The sequence below is a fragment of the Pyricularia oryzae genome, chromosome 2 (assembly GCF_000002495.2).
Source record: "Pyricularia oryzae 70-15 chromosome 2, whole genome shotgun sequence".
Classification (NCBI taxonomy): domain Eukaryota; kingdom Fungi; phylum Ascomycota; class Sordariomycetes; order Magnaporthales; family Pyriculariaceae; genus Pyricularia; species Pyricularia oryzae.
This window is the reverse complement of record NC_017850.1, coordinates 8,114,518-8,134,406: the sequence shown is the minus strand read 5'-3', so window position 1 is coordinate 8,134,406 and position 19,889 is coordinate 8,114,518. Positions and strand designations below refer to the sequence as shown.

Below are 19,889 nucleotides of genomic sequence, written 5' to 3'. Positions count from 1 at the left end.
GTCGACGCGGACAAAGCGCCTCCGGGGCCGAGCGCTACCCGGGCATGCGTTGGCTTGGTTTTTGGTTCAGCCGACGGCTAGACGGGCGCCGCCACGTGGCCGAAAGGGCTGCCAAAGCAATGGCGGTCGCTGCTCACCTCAAAGGCTTTGGGGCAGTAAAATACGGACCGCCTGCGGCTGCACTTCGCAAGGCAGCGGTGGCATGCGTGGGTTCCTCGGCCACCTACGCAGCCGAGGCATGGTACAACCCAGCGCACAGGCAAAGAGGACTCCTTAAAGCACTGAACAAACCGCTGGTTTTAGCGGCACGGGCAATCCTCCCGGCGTATAAAACCACCCCCTCGTCCACTGTTCTCAGGGAAGCAGGATTACCCTCGGCCCGCGTCGCGCTGGCCTACACCCGCCTGAAATACGGCGCCCGACTAAGGCTCGCGGACAAGGGGCACCCCCTTGTCAGCCGCCTGCGTGAAACACCTCGTGCCCGCAACTCGGGCCATTCGGCCACAACCCTGCAAACGGCTGCACAACTTCTCCCGCGGATCCGGAGACTAGAGTTGCGCGCACCTCGCAATGCCCCGGATTCTCGCACTGACCCCACCGGAGGAGTCCCGAAAGAGGAAGCGGCCCGCCGCTTTATCGAATGGCTGGACATGGTATCACCTGACGATATCGTGGTATATACGGATGGTTCGGAAAAACACGAAAACAACTGCGTCCAAATAGGGTACGGATGGGCCGCTTTTAGGGCGGGCCTGGAATTTGCCGCAGGCTCCGCATTTATTACGCCGGAAAGCCACGTTTTCGACGCCGAGGCGATTGGCGCCCTAAGAGGGCTACAGGCGGCAGCCAAGGCCCAGCCAGGCGCCCGGATTTGGATTTGTGTGGACAGCACCTCGGTTATTTGGGGTCTTAGAGGCGACGCGCCGCGTTCGTCCCAATGGGCCTTTCTGGAGTTCCATGACCTTGTCGATCTACTCCGAAAACAAGGTACCGAGGTTCGGGTCCGTTGGTGCCCTGGGCACCAGGGAATCCCGGGAAACGACCGGGCTGACGAGCTGGCCAAGGCCGGCTCCGCCGGACCGCCGGACCCAGACCCGAGGGCTCAGCAAACCACGTATAACGGTGCCGGCACGGTCCTCAGAGCCATTCTTTCGAACATAGAGAAGGACTGGTGGCGTAAAGAACTCTGTGAACGGTCCCCCGCATATAGGGAATGGAAATTCCAATACATACCGAGAAAGGAGCCCGAGGAACTGCGTTTGCCAAGACCCCTACTGGGCCATTATTTGGCCATGAGGACCGGCCACGGCGATTTCAAAGCCTACCATGACCGTTTCAACCACCAGGATGCAAACACCTCGCGTGCCTGGTGCTGGAAGCGGACCTCCCCTGAACACCCGGTGCACTGCCGCTTTTCGCGGGCGGTGTGGAGAAACTGGCCGTGGCCTGATAACGAGCGGCCGGTCGGGCCGCCAGACCGCGCCCAACGCCGCAAATTCTTCCAGACAAGCCTCGGGCAACCGAAAAGCTTTGAGGCGTTTTCGATAGCCACCAACTACTTCAGCGCCCGCCCCAGAGCGGCCCGCCAGCGCCCCGCGCGCCACGAACGCACTTTACGCCTAGGGACACCGATCGTAAGCGACTCGAACTCTGACGAGAAATAGATTTATTGCCTTTTCACCCACACCTCACGGCACAAGCCGTCAGACGAACCCTCCGTACACCTTAGGCACGGGGTCGCGTCAGTGAACTAACCCCCTAAGCAGGACCGGGCCCGAACCCGGTCAGGCACGATCCGCCTCTGCCCTCCTTGCTTTCCCTCTGTGTAAATAAAGAAGATAGAACGCGCGCCGAGATACCCCTCGGGAGGTTGCTAACGGCCGGCTAACAAACCGGGCCGAGCCCGGCGTTAACTAATACTACTACTACTACTACTACCATCAATCTGCCACAAAGTATTGTTTGCCGTCAATCCTACGATGTACCATGCATGACCGCATTTCTCACTGGATCGACAGACTGCCAGTGACGGCTGAAAAAGACGTCAAGCGCAAGCGTTGCGAGTACCCGCAAACTCGATCAATCGATCTGCCGACGCCGCCCGCAACCCAAATCTGCCGTTTTACTGGCGATGTGCCGCCTAGTCCAATTATAAACACACCACCGACGAAGCGACAGCGAAATTTTCCGAGCCACCAAACCGAAGTCGAGGAGGTCGAACAGACACCCCGTCCTACCGTCGCCGCTCTCCGCGGCAATGTCTCCCTCAGTTACTCTACATCATCGAGGGCAACGAGCAAGCGCAGCAGTAGCCCCCGCAAAAGGCAGGCAGAATTGGAGGTGGAGCTCGAAGAAGCTATTCAGGTGCGGTCACTGGCTAACGGCAGACTACCGGATGAGCTGTTCTCGCTTGTGTCTGAGCTCGAAAAAGCTGCAAGCGGTGATACACCAGTGCTGCACGCGTCACTTAAGCAGGAGCTAAAATACGCGGAAGAGAAGGCAAAGGAGAGGCGTGCGTTGGGGTATCGCATACCTGACTCCGCATTTACAAGCGGAGAAGAAGATACGACGGGAGATTTGATCACCGACGTCCCCGCCTCTAGAGTCTGCGAGGTGCTTCTCGCCGCTTTACGCTGTCAAGAACGCAAACATGACGAAAATGGGTGGAATCAGGCTGTACATTACCGGCTGCTACGCCTGGCGCTTCCAACCGATGGATTTGTCGACTTCGAGCCGTGGTATGGCCGTTTCCCTTATTGTTCGCCCAACTTAATTTTGTTGCTGACATTTTGCGCCGCCAATACTGCCTAGCACAACCGCAAGAATTACTCCCGAAATCCTCCCGAGGTTTTCTTCATCGGGAAAAAAGGTCGATTACTGTTTTATAATTAACGGTGCGTCTGTTTTCGATCAGCCAGCCATGGAGGCGGCCAACAGGACTGGCGCATGGAAGACACCGGCACAAATTATTGAGACACTGCGTCGCAGGACGCCCGGAACATCCATCAATCATACCGACTTTGGCCCGCTGAACAAATGGCCCATCGCCATTAGCGTCGAAACGAAGAGACCCGGCGAGTCGGGCGAGAAGGCCGAGCTGCAGGTGGGGGTCTGGCAGGCCGCACAGTGGAGGTTGCTCGAATGGCAGCGGCAGGAGCAACAGAATAAACTACAAATTCCACGGCATTCACAACGATCGCTGGCCGCTATGGACATGGAAGACGAGATAGGTGAAGGGGAGGCGGGGGTCCGCGTCCTGAGCCAAGATATTGCTGCCGTTACCGCACCTAGCCAGATCTCAATACCTCCTTCGGTTACACCTGATTTAGCTTTTCTCCCGGCACTTATTATCGTCGGCCATAATTGGAAGTTCGCAGCCACAACGCGGGAGGATTGCGATGGCGGCCGGACAGTACTGTGGACAGAATCTACGATTGGTAGCACCAGCAACCTGTTTGGTATTTACCGGATTATCTGGTGTGTCCGCCGGCTGGCAAGGTATGTCAAGGAGAGACATTGGCCTTGGTACGCTGAGCACGTCCTAGGCCTGTGTCTGAATGCGGAGAAAGACCAAATATGACAGAAATGGCAAGTGATGACGAGAGATTAACTTATGTGGAGTTTTGCTGTGCCAAGAATAATGGCGACAAGGCAGCCCCCAAATACCCTCCTTGTTGGAGGTCTGTGGCTGTATTGAAAGTCGTTGAGAGATCCTCTGTGCAAAGCGCCTCCACATCGCCTTGAATGACGCCTAGTTCCCGGCATGTTTTTTTTGGGAAACGATGGGCAGTACGAACCAGTACAGGTATGCACGGGCTCAAGCATGCTGAACCCCTGTTTTAAAGTCAGTTACTCTGCTCCGTATTCCCATGCTTAAAGTACATATATTGATCACCTTGCGTTCGAATATAGCCTGAGAAGTTATGGAAAAACATATGCTAGTTAATTCCCAGACTCATCTAATTCCAGCCCATCCTTCCGAGAGGAAAATCAAGATGGCCACCTGGATTTGTGAGGAATTGGGCCATGTTTTTGAGGAGAAACAGGATAAATAAGCGGCATGCTGGGGCGTTATATTTGGGATTAAAACCTTCCTTTCATTGCAGGCCGACCACCACGATCCACGCTGCTGAAACTCGACCAGGTAATATAGCGATTTTGGCAAAGTGATGCCAAATTCCATATACGGACAAAGTAACCGAAATGAGAAGGAAGCGAACTGATGGTGGAATAATCCAGAGTGTCAGGATTGTGGTGCAAGTGGCACCGGGCGGGTTGTCACAATTGTTAGAATCGCAACCTCGGACGTCTTGTCCGTATGCTGAAATTGAACTGCTATAATGTCGATGGCGGGGAACGCTGGTAATTTGGACCAGAGCCTCGGGATTGTAATAAGCTCAGTGATGACAAATTGTATGGTAATGACGGAAAAAAATTGTCGTGATGGGCCAGGAAGGCAAAACTCGGCGGCACAATTCAGGTTGGTCATTTAGTCCGGACGTTGCGAAGCTTGGCACCTATGGGACTGGCAATGAGGAAGTGGGGATGTATGGCGAAGCCAAGGACATGGGGAATTAAAGTGGATCAAAACGTTAGACGTTGTACAGCACCATGGGGCACGCTGTGTGACCAACACACTTTAAAACCAGCTGCTTGACGCAGCCGTGTAACCAGATGGTTTTTGCAAACATGGCATGTGCTTTTGTGTAAATTAACACGGCAAGCACAAAAGATTATGTACAATAAATGTTTATCTCGGTACCCAATCTACGTTGTGCATTGAGCGCATTGTTCCATAATGCGGAGAAAATGCAAGGTTCGTGGCTGCCTCAGGCAAAGAATAGTATAACATTGAAAACAATCCTCGAGTCTCCTACTGTGACCAAAGTTTTTATCGATGTACGCAACGATTCGGATGCCCTACATGCCGAGCACTTTAACAAATAGATGATAACTGTCGAGTTTATAGGCGCAGTCTGGTTAGGCTGGGTATGTGAATGCCGTCACACACGAAGCGCTGAGCAGCTCGGCCGACCGCTCAGAAAGACGGCTGATCCGCAAATCCGAGTCATCTACCAGCATCGGAAGGCCTTGCTTTGGCTTCGCTTCGCTGCTCAATTGGACTGATTACTCCACTTCTGGAGCGTTAGTGACACAATTTGGAGCCTGGAATACATGTGTTGCACATAACCGCCACGTTCTAAAAGGTTAGTTAAGAACAAGTTTACCAAACCGATCGTCCTCGTCAGCCTTTTTCCTCATTCAACAACCTTTGCATGTTTTCTCAGAACAACAACTAGCTTAGCAAACGCCACATTTGCGAACACAGAAGTCTAGATACGATACCGCGTTGCAAGGCGAGAGGAAATTGAACAGTCCCTCGTTCCGGTACTAGTAAGACCGTCCCAGAAAGCGCGAAACATGCTCTTCTCCCACTGAGAATTGCTCAAAATTTCACAACCACGAATTCATCCGCCCAATCACAGTTCCAGCTGATACAGCCATGGCTCCTCCTACGACCTGGACCAGTCCAAACACAGTCGCTGCCCCGTAACCTCCCATCGCTGCACTCTGACAAGTGACGAAGAGCGAAGGCGCAACCACGCTGCCTAAACCACTTTGCGGGGGGGAATGGCGCAGTGGTTAAGCGCCATGGCTGTTACTTGAGTAACGTAGGTTCGAATCCTGCTCCCTCCACCTCCTCCCCGCTTACCGTGGCAAGAATAACCCGGCTGGCTATCGACAACAACCACCCGCCTGTGCCGTCGAGCCCACACTTGTTGGGAACTTCGTCTCCATGGTTACAAACGACCGACAGCTCCGCTGTTTGGACATAGGCCCCTCTCGATGAAGAGCCGTCAACTGCCGTCAGACGAATCCTCCGTGCGCCTGAAGGCACGGGGTCGCGTCAGTGAACAAACCTGTAAGCAGGACCGGGCACGAACCCGGTCAGGCTCGATTCGCTTCTATGCCCTTGTTTTCCGCTGTGTAAATAGAGAAAATAGAAAGCGCGCCGAGATACCCCTCGGGAGGTTGCTAACGGCCGGCTAATAAGCCGGGCCGAGCCCGGCGTTAAATAATACTACTACTACTACTACTACTAAACCACTTTGCGCAGCAGCCACAATACTACCTATGGACCAAAAAAAGACTTTCGTCAACCGAGATTCGGGGTTTTCCACTTACTTTGTTTATCCCCATTTCGAAAGGTCTTGCCCCAATACCCAAACTCACCTGCAATAGGTCTCGACGCGCTAAAACCAACCGCGCCCAACGCTGGGAGCGTAAGTACAGCCGGTGCAGCAACCATAGCGATTCCTGATATCCCCAAGATTACCGCAGCTGCTTTGCCGTAGTTTGTGGGAATGTCTTGAGCTATCTGGGTTGCGGCATCGGGAATGTTTTCGCCGACTTTCTCGGCGAGAAATTTGGCACCATCGACTGCCTCACTTGACAGCTTGACGGCTTGGCCTACCAATCTTGGAATGAGTTTGGCAGCTTTTTCGGCTATTTCCATCAAGATGTCGCATGCGATGTTCATGGCGGCCTTCAAGGCTTTGGCTGTGGGCTTGAGGGTCAGTTGAGCAAGCGTGGTGGTGTTCTGGAAAAAGTGCATCTGAAGTCGTTTTCCCAAAGGGTAGGTTTCCACATGAAGTCCCGTACTGAGCGCTTTGCGATCGGGCCTAAAATTTAGCTTGTTACACTGGCGTGCATAATAGTTACATGCAAGTGGCCCATCGGCAAGTGAGCCTTGATGCGCAACATTCCAAACCGCCCCAACACGGAAGATTTTCTTTTTAATATGTTAGATGTCCAAATTGACACACGGTTGACGACCGGTAAAAGCCCAAAAGCTCTATAATGGGAGAGGCCGGTCTACTTGTAACCTATATTTCTTCGCCATCACATATTTCAACCAATCCCATCCTTATAAGTTAGATATAGTTTCACCTCCAGGGTTTTATTTGTTTATTGAAATTTTGATTTATCGCTTTAATATACTTAGAATAATACAATATATACTAAATATACCGCACTTAATTTATAATAAACCTAACTATTATCTGTGGTAAACTTTCACCTTTAAGGGGTGGGGCTTAATGTATCATAATATTATATGCTCTTTTAATAAAAGGTGAAATAAAAAAGTATTACAAAAGTCGGTAAAGCCCAAAAACTCTACACCAACGGCAATTGTACGGGGGGATAAAATTTTACCCTTAACGTGGATGTACAGTACCCTGGCCACTTTTCCTATACCACACCATTCCTAACTCCAATTGCAACGTCTACATTGCTTATTTTACCTCAATACAGTCGGAAATATATATATCAAACACTTCTGCATCTTCCTAATGTGAGGATCAGGCCCCTAGACCTACCCTCAGAATCACGACTCGGCTCCACGCCGAGCCAGGGATCGAACAAAGGGTCCACTAACTCCGGATTTAAGCGCGTCTCTCCAGCGCATCGTTGATTGTAATTTCTCTCTTCTCTTCAGTTTAAAATTTTCGTTAATAGCGCCTAATACACTGAGATTCTCCAATGTATGCCTGGCCGTGACACAATTGATTAAAACGGCGTTATTATAATCAAATAATAAATTAAATGAATAATAAAATGGGTTAACGAAATTATTTAAATTTATCACTTTTAAAAACGGGCGTTTAACTTTACAATTCCGATAATAGAAGCTTTTGGCCGGTTTCGGAAAAGAAAGAAATAATTATAACTTTGGCCACCGGAATAACGGCACCGAAAATTTAATTACGCGTCGTTAATCTGTTAAATTGGCGGAAAACCTCAAAGCGCTTATACCTCTTATAGCGGAAATTATACTTATTTTGGCCGGGGGAAAATCATTATAAATTTAACATAATAGTTTACGCGCTGGCTTTAACATTTTGATATTTGTTGGATATATTTTCTTGCAGAGTTTATTGTATATTTCAAAAATAATTGCAAATGTGCCACTATATATTAAACTTCTCTCTTAATCGAGTCTAAGCGATAAAGGCCCAAGGCTAAGGACCTATTATTTATGGATGGTATAATTCTTTTGGAAGCCGGTTTTACATGGCGGATTCGCGGACGACTTAAACCGAGCGTGACGGGGGATAAGTGTCACGAAAGCGATCCCAGAGAGACAAGGCTGCAATATAGGGGCGATTCTATTCGAAGATCTAAAGCTAAGTGTAAAGGAAGAAGAAAGGCACGCAGTGCCAATCGCGTGCACGCGCCTCAGCGAACAAATAACAAACTCGCCCTGGCGCCTTGTCACGTGAGGTGGAGCTAGTCACGGTTGGCAGTCGCCCAGGCACCACTCCGTAACAGTTCTCAAGTAAGTATTGAGGTTAACTGGAGTTTGATTGCTGCTAAACAATCCTAAAATCAAATCTATCTATATGGTAATGAGCGTGACTTATATAGACTATGTCCCAAATGTGATCTCCTTAATTTCACTAGATTAGTGAGATTACTTTCCCTGATTTGTTGTGATTTCAAAAGATTATTGAGATCACTTCCTTGGCAATCACGGTGTTACGTGACTCCGTCCTTATGTAATCCTGTCCTTGTCGGTCGGTGTTTTCTCCCAGTCGTGTGTCGTTAGGAGGGGTGTGACCCCGCCTGGCCTCACTGGTACTGGCGCAACTGTCTGGTCGTAACACTTTTTTCAAATATTAGGACAACCAAAAACGGCAGCGCATGCCGTGGCACAATTCGCCATGTCTCGAACAGTAATATTAGAGAATTTAAGCGTCCCATAAATACCCCCAGCTACACAAATTCTCAAACATGCCCAATAATCCTCGTTTCGGCGTTCAAGTTTCCGACTTGAAAGTTTCGTATTGCATTTAACGATGTGATCAGGGTTTCTAGTAGAAGAATCCTGGATTTGGGCGGCGATAACACCAGTTGTAAGGAATAAAATTGGAATAGGTGAAAAGCGCATTTTAATAATGTTAAATTGGAATCTAATGGGGTGAAATGTAATGTAGAAAATACAAATATAAAATGACAACTAGCGGCTGTGAGGCAAATAGTAAAATATAGAGATGGAAAGAACCAATGTTAATGTTGTCGATGGTTTGTTGGAGCCACGACGGCTAATATATATATATATATATATATATATATATATATATATATATTTGCACGTGGGATTTAATATGCTGTGTAAAAGAGTATAAAGTATAATTAATCCAATTATAAACTGCTTCTGGATTTTTATTAAAACTATTACCATTTCGGAATTAATGTGTTTATTAATTAACATGGTATAAAAAATGTAAATTACTCTGTCCTCCAAATATAAATTTAAAGTTAGTCAAATTACTGCATTGTATATAAAAAAGCAAATAATAACTTTCAAAAAATTATTTAAACCATTGTGCTTTAAATAGTACAGGTGTTACGTGTGAGGATCAGGCCCCTAGACCTACCCTCAGAATCACGACTCGGCTCCACGCCGAGCCAGGGATCGAACAAAGGGTCCACTAACTCCGGATTTAAGCGCGTCTCTTGAGCGCGTCGTCGATTGTAATTTCTCTCTTCTCTTCAGTTTAGAATTTTCGTTAATAGCGCCTAATACACTGAGATTCTCCAATGTATGCCTGGCCGTGACAATATTTATCCTAAGTTTTATCAAACTTTTACAGCGTTAAATTCCATAAATATTACCTATGCAATTAAAATAATGATTAATCTAAAATATCGCATTATGTAAAAAAAATATTCCACTTGCTAAACTTTTGCAGTGATGCGGGATATTTGGATAATATTTACTCCGGAAAAGAAAACCTACCAAATAACTATCAATTAGTTATAAATTAAACGGACTTGCCCCGATAAGTATGCAAAACAAAACCTCCTTTCTATTAATAAGTAAAAATCTAACAAACCAAGTTTTTATCTTTCTTTTCCAAGTACGTCTCCCCCTCCTTCCATCTTCTGTACTAATATATAGAGAATTAACTTCATTGGTTAGAAAACCACTAAAATGTACAAGAACATTTTCATTTCTGCGGCCTTGGCTTTTCTCCAGGCCCATGTCGCTTCAGCCAAAAGATGTGACGTTGGAATTTACAACTCGGACGGCACAGGACCGAGAGCCTATAAAAACATTGATATCCCAGCAAGCTGTTCTCAATGGGACTTCGATTTTGAATATGGGGGTGTAACTTACACAGTGAGGCTTCATTACGAAGGTTGCAGAACGGAAATTATTGGAAGACCTCAACTACCTAGCCACCTAATAATCCGTGGCAGTAGTCCTTGGTAAAAGGTCTTATTGTTAGTGGGCTAGCCCCTAAATGCTAGAGCCGGTAGCGCACCGGCTTAGGTACTTGAGGCCCGGCCCGCGCACGAAACCCCCGCAATATGTATAGCGGAAACGCACTGCTTATTACGCAGGGCACTTTGGATAGTTTGAAATTTGAAAAACCTGAGTTTCAAGGCTCACTTATAATCGCGCGCTCCATAATTAAACCTGTTAATATAGTGGTTGCTAACAGGGGATAGTTATAGGTGGCAACCTAGGTGCGGCGTGGTTACTAATAGGTGCTAAAAACGCTAAATGCACTAAAAATGGAACGTTGTACGCAATTTGACGATAATGTATTGGTGGGAGGACTTTGCTCTGTCCTCTTATATACCCTCCGACATCGAAGTGGGTGTTACGGAGTGGCGTGCCTGGGCGACTGCCAACCGTGACTAGCTCAACCTCACGTGACAAGGCGCCAGGGCGAGTTTGTTATTTGTTCGCTGAGGCGCGTGCACGCGATTGGCACTGCGTGCCTTTCTTCTTCCTTTACACTTAGCTTTAGATCTTCGAATAGAATCGCCCCTATATTGCAGCCTTGTCTCTCTGGGATCGCTTTCGTGACAAGCGGTACCCAACGTTATAGAAAACACTTCGCATTTGCACTTTAACCGACCTCAAAGTATAATATAAAGCCAACTATTATTATTTGCTTTAACTTGTTCTTTTTTTAAATGGCGGACGTGAAAGGAAAATAAACAAAGAAAGTTAAATGGTTTACTATAATAAATATTATTGTTTTGCGGGCTGTATAATGGACTTACGTAAAGTGATTATTTTAAGATAATGCGTTGTACGGTTGTTGATAAATATTTTAATGTATATCCGCTCCTAAATGGGAAACAACCTTCATGCGCGTAAATTATCTTGCTATCGTGGAAACCTTTTATTCGTCTCCCACACTAAATGGAAATATATTAAACGTAGCATGAATGTTGATATTTTCAGGCTACAGCGCATTAAGAATAAAGCGGCATTGCTTTACCGCATGCTCCCCTCTCCCCCTCCCTTGGCAGGGATAGTATTAACTTTATCAAACACCTCGGTTACGGTATTGATATTAGTACTGGTAATCGTAATAATAGTATTGATTAACGTTGGGCTCGGCCCGGTTTGTTAGCCCGCCGTTAGCAACCTCCCGAGGAGTATCTCAGCGCGCGTTTTACCTTCTCTATCTACACAGCGTTTACGCAGCGGAAGATAAGAGAGATAGGCGAATCGTGCCTGACCGGTCCTGCGTAGGGTTGGTTTCCTGACGCGACCCCTAACCTTTAGGTCCTCCAAATATAAATTTAAACTATTGTGCTTTAGGTAGTACGGGTGTCACGAAAGCGATCCCAATGAAACAAGGCTGCAATATAGGGGCGATTTTATTCGAAAATCTAAAGCTAAATGTCAAAAAAAAGAAAACCGCGCAGTGCCAATCGCGTGCACGCGCCTAAATAAATAAATAATAACTAATAAACTTTAGCACTTTGTTGCTGGGGTAAAGTTACGGTTGGCAGTCGTTTAGGCACGCCACTCCGTAACAAATTTAAACAAATTGGAAATTTATAGTCTGGTTATAATTAAAATATAAAATAGTTTAGGGAAATGCCTGGTGGGGCTTTTTAATTTCCGTTTAAATGTAGGGTTACATTAAAATACCTCCCCAATATAAAAACCCGTTATTACGGAGTGGCGTGCCTAAACGATTGCCAACGGTAATTTCACCCCACGTAACAAAATGCTAAGGTTCGTTATTATTTATTTATCTAGGCGCGTGCACGCGATTAGCATTGCGAGATTTTTTTACATTTAGCTTTAGATTTTCGAATAAAATCGCCCCTATATTGCAGCCTTATTTTATTAGGATCACTTTCGTAATGTCACGGCCAGGCATACATTGGAGAACCTCAGTGTATTAGGCGCTATCGACGAAAATTCTAAACTGAAGAGAAGAGAGAAATTACAATCGACGACGCGCTCAAGAGACGCGCTTAAATCCGGAGTTAGTGGACCCTTTGTTCGATCCCTGGCTCGGCGTGGAGCCGAGTCGTGATTCTGAGGGTAGGTCTAGGGGCCTGATCCTCACACGTAACACCTGTACTATTTAAAGCACAATGGTTTAAATAATTTTTTGAAAGTTATTATTTGCTTTTTTATATACAATGCAGTAATTTGACTAACTTTAAATTTATATTTGGAGGACAGAGTAATTTACATTTTTTATACCATGTTAATTAATAAACACATTAATTCCGAAATGGTAATAGTTTTAATAAAAATCCAGAAGCAGTTTATAATTGGATTAATTATACTTTATACTCTTTTACACAGCATATTAAATCCCACGTGCAAATATATATATATATATATATATATATATATATATATATATTAGCCGTCGTGGCTCCAACAAACCATCGACAACATTAACATTGGTTCTTTCCATCTCTATATTTTACTATTTGCCTCACAGCCGCTAGTTGTCATTTTATATTTGTATTTTCTACATTACATTTCACCCCATTAGATTCCAATTTAACATTATTAAAATGCGCTTTTCACCTATTCCAATTTTATTCCTTACAACTGGTGTTATCGCCGCCCAAATCCAGGATTCTTCTACTAGAAACCCTGATCACATCGTTAAATGCAATACGAAACTTTCAAGTCGGAAACTTGAACGCCGAAACGAGGATTATTGGGCATGTTTGAGAATTTGTGTAGCTGGGGGTATTTATGGGACGCTTAAATTCTCTAATATTACTGTTCGAGACATGGCGAATTGTGCCACGGCATGCGCTGCCGTTTTTGGTTGTCCTAATATTTGAAAAAAGTGTTACGACCAGACAGTTGCGCCAGTACCAGTGAGGCCAGGCGGGGTCACACCCCTCCTAACGACACACGACTGGGAGAAAACACCGACCGACAAGGACAGGATTACATAAGGACGGAGTCACGTAACACCGTGATTGCCAAGGAAGTGATCTCAATAATCTTTTGAAATCACAACAAATCAGGGAAAGTAATCTCACTAATCTAGTGAAATTAAGGAGATCACATTTGGGACATAGTCTATATAAGTCACGCTCATTACCATATAGATAGATTTGATTTTAGGATTGTTTAGCAGCAATCAAACTCCAGTTAACCTCAATACTTACTTGAGAACTGTTACGGAGTGGTGCCTGGGCGACTGCCAACCGTGACTAGCTCCACCTCACGTGACAAGGCGCCAGGGCGAGTTTGTTATTTGTTCGCTGAGGCGCGTGCACGCGATTGGCACTGCGTGCCTTTCTTCTTCCTTTACACTTAGCTTTAGATCTTCGAATAGAATCGCCCCTATATTGCAGCCTTGTCTCTCTGGGATCGCTTTCGTGACACTTATCCCCCGTCACGCTCGGTTTAAGTCGTCCGCGAATCCGCCATGTAAAACCGGCTTCCAAAAGAATTATACCATCCATAAATAATAGGTCCTTAGCCTTGGGCCTTTATCGCTTAGACTCGATTAAGAGAGAAGTTTAATATATAGTGGCACATTTGCAATTATTTTTGAAATATACAATAAACTCTGCAAGAAAATATATCCAACAAATATCAAAATGTTAAAGCCAGCGCGTAAACTATTATGTTAAATTTATAATGATTTTCCCCCGGCCAAAATAAGTATAATTTCCGCTATAAGAGGTATAAGCGCTTTGAGGTTTTCCGCCAATTTAACAGATTAACGACGCGTAATTAAATTTTCGGTGCCGTTATTCCGGTGGCCAAAGTTATAATTATTTCTTTCTTTTCCGAAACCGGCCAAAAGCTTCTATTATCGGAATTGTAAAGTTAAACGCCCGTTTTTAAAAGTGATAAATTTAAATAATTTCGTTAACCCATTTTATTATTCATTTAATTTATTATTTGATTATAATAACGCCGTTTTAATCAATTGTGTCACGGCCAGGCATACATTGGAGAATCTCAGTGTATTAGGCGCTATTAACGAAAATTTTAAACTGAAGAGAAGAGAGAAATTACAATCAACGATGCGCTGGAGAGACGCGCTTAAATCCGGAGTTAGTGGACCCTTTGTTCGATCCCTGGCTCGGCGTGGAGCCGAGTCGTGATTCTGAGGGTAGGTCTAGGGGCCTGATCCTCACATTAGGAAGATGCAGAAGTGTTTGATATATATATTTCCGACTGTATTGAGGTAAAATAAGCAATGTAGACGTTGCAATTGGAGTTAGGAATGGTGTGGTATAGGAAAAGTGGCCAGGGTACTGTACATCCACGTTAAGGGTAAAATTTTATCCCCCCGTACAATTGCCGTTGGTGTAGAGTTTTTGGGCTTTACCGACTTTTGTAATACTTTTTTATTTCACCTTTTATTAAAAGAGCATATAATATTATGATACATTAAGCCCCACCCCTTAAAGGTGAAAGTTTACCACAGATAATAGTTAGGTTTATTATAAATTAAGTGCGGTATATTTAGTATATATTGTATTATTCTAAGTATATTAAAGCGATAAATCAAAATTTCAATAAACAAATAAAACCCTGGAGGTGAAACTATATCTAACTTATAAGGATGGGATTGGTTGAAATATGTGATGGCGAAGAAATATAGGTTACAAGTAGACCGGCCTCTCCCATTATAGAGCTTTTGGGCTTTTACCGGTCGTCAACCGTGTGTCAATTTGGACATCTAACATATTAAAAAGAAAATCTTCCGTGTTGGGGCGGTTTGGAATGTTGCGCATCAAGGCTCACTTGCCGATGGGCCACTTGCATGTAACTATTATGCACGCCAGTGTAACAAGCTAAATTTTAGGCCCGATCGCAAAGCGCTCAGTACGGGACTTCATGTGGAAACCTACCCTTTGGGAAAACGACTTCAGATGCACTTTTTCCAGAACACCACCACGCTTGCTCAACTGACCCTCAAGCCCACAGCCAAAGCCTTGAAGGCCGCCATGAACATCGCATGCGACATCTTGATGGAAATAGCCGAAAAAGCTGCCAAACTCATTCCAAGATTGGTAGGCCAAGCCGTCAAGCTGTCAAGTGAGGCAGTCGATGGTGCCAAATTTCTCGCCGAGAAAGTCGGCGAAAACATTCCCGATGCCGCAACCCAGATAGCTCAAGACATTCCCACAAACTACGGCAAAGCAGCTGCGGTAATCTTGGGGATATCAGGAATCGCTATGGTTGCTGCACCGGCTGTACTTACGCTCCCAGCGTTGGGCGCGGTTGGTTTTAGCGCGTCGAGACCTATTGCAGGTGAGTTTGGGTATTGGGGCAAGACCTTTCGAAATGGGGATAAACAAAGTAAGTGGAAAACCCCGAATCTCGGTTGACGAAAGTCTTTTTTTGGTCCATAGGTAGTATTGTGGCTGCTGCGCAAAGTGGTTTAGTAGTAGTAGTAGTAGTAGTATTATTTAACGCCGGGCTCGGCCCGGCTTATTAGCCGGCCGTTAGCAACCTCCCGAGGGGTATCTCGGCGCGCTTTCTATTTTCTCTATTTACACAGCGGAAAACAAGGGCATAGAAGCGAATCGAGCCTGACCGGGTTCGTGCCCGGTCCTGCTTACAGGTTTGTTCACTGACGCGACCCCGTGCCTTCAGGCGCACGGAGGATTCGTCTGACGGCAGTTGACGGCTCTTCATCGAGAGGGGCCTATGTCCAAACAGCGGAGCTGTCGGTCGTTTGTAACCATGGAGACGAAGTTCCCAACAAGTGTGGGCTCGACGGCACAGGCGGGTGGTTGTTGTCGATAGCCAGCCGGGTTATTCTTGCCACGGTAAGCGGGGAGGAGGTGGAGGGAGCAGGATTCGAACCTACGTTACTCAAGTAACAGCCATGGCGCTTAACCACTGCGCCATTCCCCCCCGCAAAGTGGTTTAGGCAGCGTGGTTGCGCCTTCGCTCTTCGTCACTTGTCAGAGTGCAGCGATGGGAGGTTACGGGGCAGCGACTGTGTTTGGACTGGTCCAGGTCGTAGGAGGAGCCATGGCTGTATCAGCTGGAACTGTGATTGGGCGGATGAATTCGTGGTTGTGAAATTTTGAGCAATTCTCAGTGGGAGAAGAGCATGTTTCGCGCTTTCTGGGACGGTCTTACTAGTACCGGAACGAGGGACTGTTCAATTTCCTCTCGCCTTGCAACGCGGTATCGTATCTAGACTTCTGTGTTCGCAAATGTGGCGTTTGCTAAGCTAGTTGTTGTTCTGAGAAAACATGCAAAGGTTGTTGAATGAGGAAAAAGGCTGACGAGGACGATCGGTTTGGTAAACTTGTTCTTAACTAACCTTTTAGAACGTGGCGGTTATGTGCAACACATGTATTCCAGGCTCCAAATTGTGTCACTAACGCTCCAGAAGTGGAGTAATCAGTCCAATTGAGCAGCGAAGCGAAGCCAAAGCAAGGCCTTCCGATGCTGGTAGATGACTCGGATTTGCGGATCAGCCGTCTTTCTGAGCGGTCGGCCGAGCTGCTCAGCGCTTCGTGTGTGACGGCATTCACATACCCAGCCTAACCAGACTGCGCCTATAAACTCGACAGTTATCATCTATTTGTTAAAGTGCTCGGCATGTAGGGCATCCGAATCGTTGCGTACATCGATAAAAACTTTGGTCACAGTAGGAGACTCGAGGATTGTTTTCAATGTTATACTATTCTTTGCCTGAGGCAGCCACGAACCTTGCATTTTCTCCGCATTATGGAACAATGCGCTCAATGCACAACGTAGATTGGGTACCGAGATAAACATTTATTGTACATAATCTTTTGTGCTTGCCGTGTTAATTTACACAAAAGCACATGCCATGTTTGCAAAAACCATCTGGTTACACGGCTGCGTCAAGCAGCTGGTTTTAAAGTGTGTTGGTCACACAGCGTGCCCCATGGTGCTGTACAACGTCTAACGTTTTGATCCACTTTAATTCCCCATGTCCTTGGCTTCGCCATACATCCCCACTTCCTCATTGCCAGTCCCATAGGTGCCAAGCTTCGCAACGTCCGGACTAAATGACCAACCTGAATTGTGCCGCCGAGTTTTGCCTTCCTGGCCCATCACGACAATTTTTTTCCGTCATTACCATACAATTTGTCATCACTGAGCTTATTACAATCCCGAGGCTCTGGTCCAAATTACCAGCGTTCCCCGCCATCGACATTATAGCAGTTCAATTTCAGCATACGGACAAGACGTCCGAGGTTGCGATTCTAACAATTGTGACAACCCGCCCGGTGCCACTTGCACCACAATCCTGACACTCTGGATTATTCCACCATCAGTTCGCTTCCTTCTCATTTCGGTTACTTTGTCCGTATATGGAATTTGGCATCACTTTGCCAAAATCGCTATATTACCTGGTCGAGTTTCAGCAGCGTGGATCGTGGTGGTCGGCCTGCAATGAAAGGAAGGTTTTAATCCCAAATATAACGCCCCAGCATGCCGCTCATTTATCCTGTTTCTCCTCAAAAACATGGCCCAATTCCTCACAAATCCAGGTGGCCATCTTGATTTTCCTCTCGGAAGGATGGGCTGGAATTAGATGAGTCTGGGAATTAACTAGCATATGTTTTTCCATAACTTCTCAGGCTATATTCGAACGCAAGGTGATCAATATATGTACTTTAAGCATGGGAATACGGAGCAGAGTAACTGACTTTAAAACAGGGGTTCAGCATGCTTGAGCCCGTGCATGCCTGTACTGGTTCGTACTGCCCATCGTTTCCCAAAAAAAAACATGCCGGGAACTAGGCGTCATTCAAGGCGATGTGGAGGCGCTTTGCACAGAGGATCTCTCAACGACTTTCAATACAGCCACAGACCTCCAACAAGGAGGGTATTTGGGGGCTGCCTTGTCGCCATTATTCTTGGCACAGCAAAACTCCACATAAGTTAATCTCTCGTCATCACTTGCCATTTCTGTCATATTTGGTCTTTCTCCGCATTCAGACACAGGCCTAGGACGTGCTCAGCGTACCAAGGCCAATGTCTCTCCTTGACATACCTTGCCAGCCGGCGGACACACCAGATAATCCGGTAAATACCAAACAGGTTGCTGGTGCTACCAATCGTAGATTCTGTCCACAGTACTGTCCGGCCGCCATCGCAATCCTCCCGCGTTGTGGCTGCGAACTTCCAATTATGGCCGACGATAATAAGTGCCGGGAGAAAAGCTAAATCAGGTGTAACCGAAGGAGGTATTGAGATCTGGCTAGGTGCGGTAACGGCAGCAATATCTTGGCTCAGGACGCGGACCCCCGCCTCCCCTTCACCTATCTCGTCTTCCATGTCCATAGCGGCCAGCGATCGTTGTGAATGCCGTGGAATTTGTAGTTTATTCTGTTGCTCCTGCCGCTGCCATTCGAGCAACCTCCACTGTGCGGCCTGCCAGACCCCCACCTGCAGCTCGGCCTTCTCGCCCGACTCGCCGGGTCTCTTCGTTTCGACGCTAATGGCGATGGGCCATTTGTTCAGCGGGCCAAAGTCGGTATGATTGATGGATGTTCCGGGCGTCCTGCGACGCAGTGTCTCAATAATTTGTGCCGGTGTCTTCCATGCGCCAGTCCTGTTGGCCGCCTCCATGGCTGGCTGATCGAAAACAGACGCACCGTTAATTATAAAACAGTAATCGACCTTTTTTCCCGATGAAGAAGACCTCGGGAGGATTTCGGGAGTAATTCTTGCGGTTGTGCTAGGCAGTATTGGCGGCGCAAAATGTCAGCAACAAAATTAAGTTGGGCGAACAATAAGGGAAACGGCCATACCACGGCTCGAAGTCGACAAATCCATCGGTTGGAAGCGCCAGGCGTAGCAGCCGGTAATGTACAGCCTGATTCCACCCATTTTCGTCATGTTTGCGTTCTTGACAGCGTAAAGCGGCGAGAAGCACCTCGCAGACACTAGAGGCGGGGACGTCGGTGATCAAATCTCCCGTCGTATCTTCTTCTCCGCTTGTAAATGCGGAGTCAGGTATGCGATACCCCAACGCACGCCTCTCCTTTGCCTTCTCTTCCGCGTATTTTAGCTCCTGCTTGAGTGACGCGTGCAGCACTGGTGTATCACCGCTTGCAGCTTTTTCGAGCTCAGACACAAGCGAGAACAGCTCATCCGGTAGTCTGCCGTTAGCCAGTGACCGCACCTGAATAGCTTCTTCGAGCTCCACCTCCAATTCTGCCTGCCTTTTGCGGGGGCTACTGCTGCGCTTGCTCGTTGCCCTCGATGATGTAGAGTAACTGAGGGAGACATTGCCGCGGAGAGCGGCGACGGTAGGACGGGGTGTCTGTTCGACCTCCTCGACTTCGGTTTGGTGGCTCGGAAAATTTCGCTGTCGCTTCGTCGGTGGTGTGTTTATAATTGGACTAGGCGGCACATCGCCAGTAAAACGGCAGATTTGGGTTGCGGGCGGCGTCGGCAGATCGATTGATCGAGTTTGCGGGTACTCGCAACGCTTGCGCTTGACGTCTTTTTCAGCCGTCACTGGCAGTCTGTCGATCCAGTGAGAAATGCGGTCATGCATGGTACATCGTAGGATTGACGGCAAACAATACTTTGTGGCAGATTGATGGTAGTAGTAGTAGTA

General features: G+C 46.9%; 5 protein-coding genes and 2 pseudogenes across 7 annotated transcripts; 3 read left to right on the top strand and 4 right to left on the bottom strand.

Annotated features, from left to right (window-relative positions):
- Positions 1-5,621: 5,621 nt before the first annotated feature.
- On the bottom strand, positions 5,622-6,616 carry MGG_08246 (uncharacterized protein; the record flags this gene model as incomplete). Its single annotated transcript, XM_003715793.1, has 2 exons — positions 5,622-5,889; positions 6,187-6,616. The coding sequence occupies 2 exons, from the start codon at positions 6,614-6,616 to the stop codon at positions 5,660-5,662; spliced, it is 660 nt and encodes a 219-aa protein (XP_003715841.1). The 3' UTR covers positions 5,622-5,659.
- MGG_20046 lies at positions 5,626-5,697 on the top strand (annotated as a pseudogene). Its single transcript has one exon. The product of its transcript is annotated as a tRNA-OTHER (tRNA).
- Positions 6,617-12,047: 5,431 nt separating the features above from the next.
- MGG_15964 (uncharacterized protein) lies at positions 12,048-12,704 on the top strand (the record flags this gene model as incomplete). The annotated part of the gene is made up of 3 exons (XM_003715792.1): positions 12,048-12,055; positions 12,258-12,370; positions 12,577-12,704. The coding sequence occupies 3 exons, from the start codon at positions 12,048-12,050 to the stop codon at positions 12,702-12,704; spliced, it is 249 nt and encodes an 82-aa protein (XP_003715840.1).
- A 2,491-nt stretch (positions 12,705-15,195) lies between these two features.
- Positions 15,196-16,152, top strand: MGG_12488 (uncharacterized protein; the record flags this gene model as incomplete). The annotated part of the gene is made up of 2 exons (XM_003715791.1): positions 15,196-15,625; positions 15,923-16,152. The coding sequence occupies 2 exons, from the start codon at positions 15,196-15,198 to the stop codon at positions 16,150-16,152; spliced, it is 660 nt and encodes a 219-aa protein (XP_003715839.1).
- MGG_20045 lies at positions 16,115-16,186 on the bottom strand (annotated as a pseudogene). The gene has a single exon. The product of its transcript is annotated as a tRNA-OTHER (tRNA).
- A 1,882-nt stretch (positions 16,187-18,068) lies between these two features.
- MGG_15963 (uncharacterized protein) lies at positions 18,069-18,892 on the bottom strand (the record flags this gene model as incomplete). Its single annotated transcript, XM_003715790.1, has 2 exons — positions 18,069-18,219; positions 18,315-18,892. 2 exons carry the CDS (start codon positions 18,890-18,892, stop codon positions 18,069-18,071), a joined length of 729 nt encoding a protein of 242 aa, XP_003715838.1.
- A 283-nt stretch (positions 18,893-19,175) lies between these two features.
- MGG_15962 (uncharacterized protein) lies at positions 19,176-19,826 on the bottom strand (the record flags this gene model as incomplete). Its single annotated transcript, XM_003715789.1, has 1 exon — positions 19,176-19,826. A coding segment is annotated over one exon (651 nt), but the record flags the coding sequence as incomplete, so codon positions are not given.
- Between the last annotated feature and the right edge of the window lie 63 nt (positions 19,827-19,889).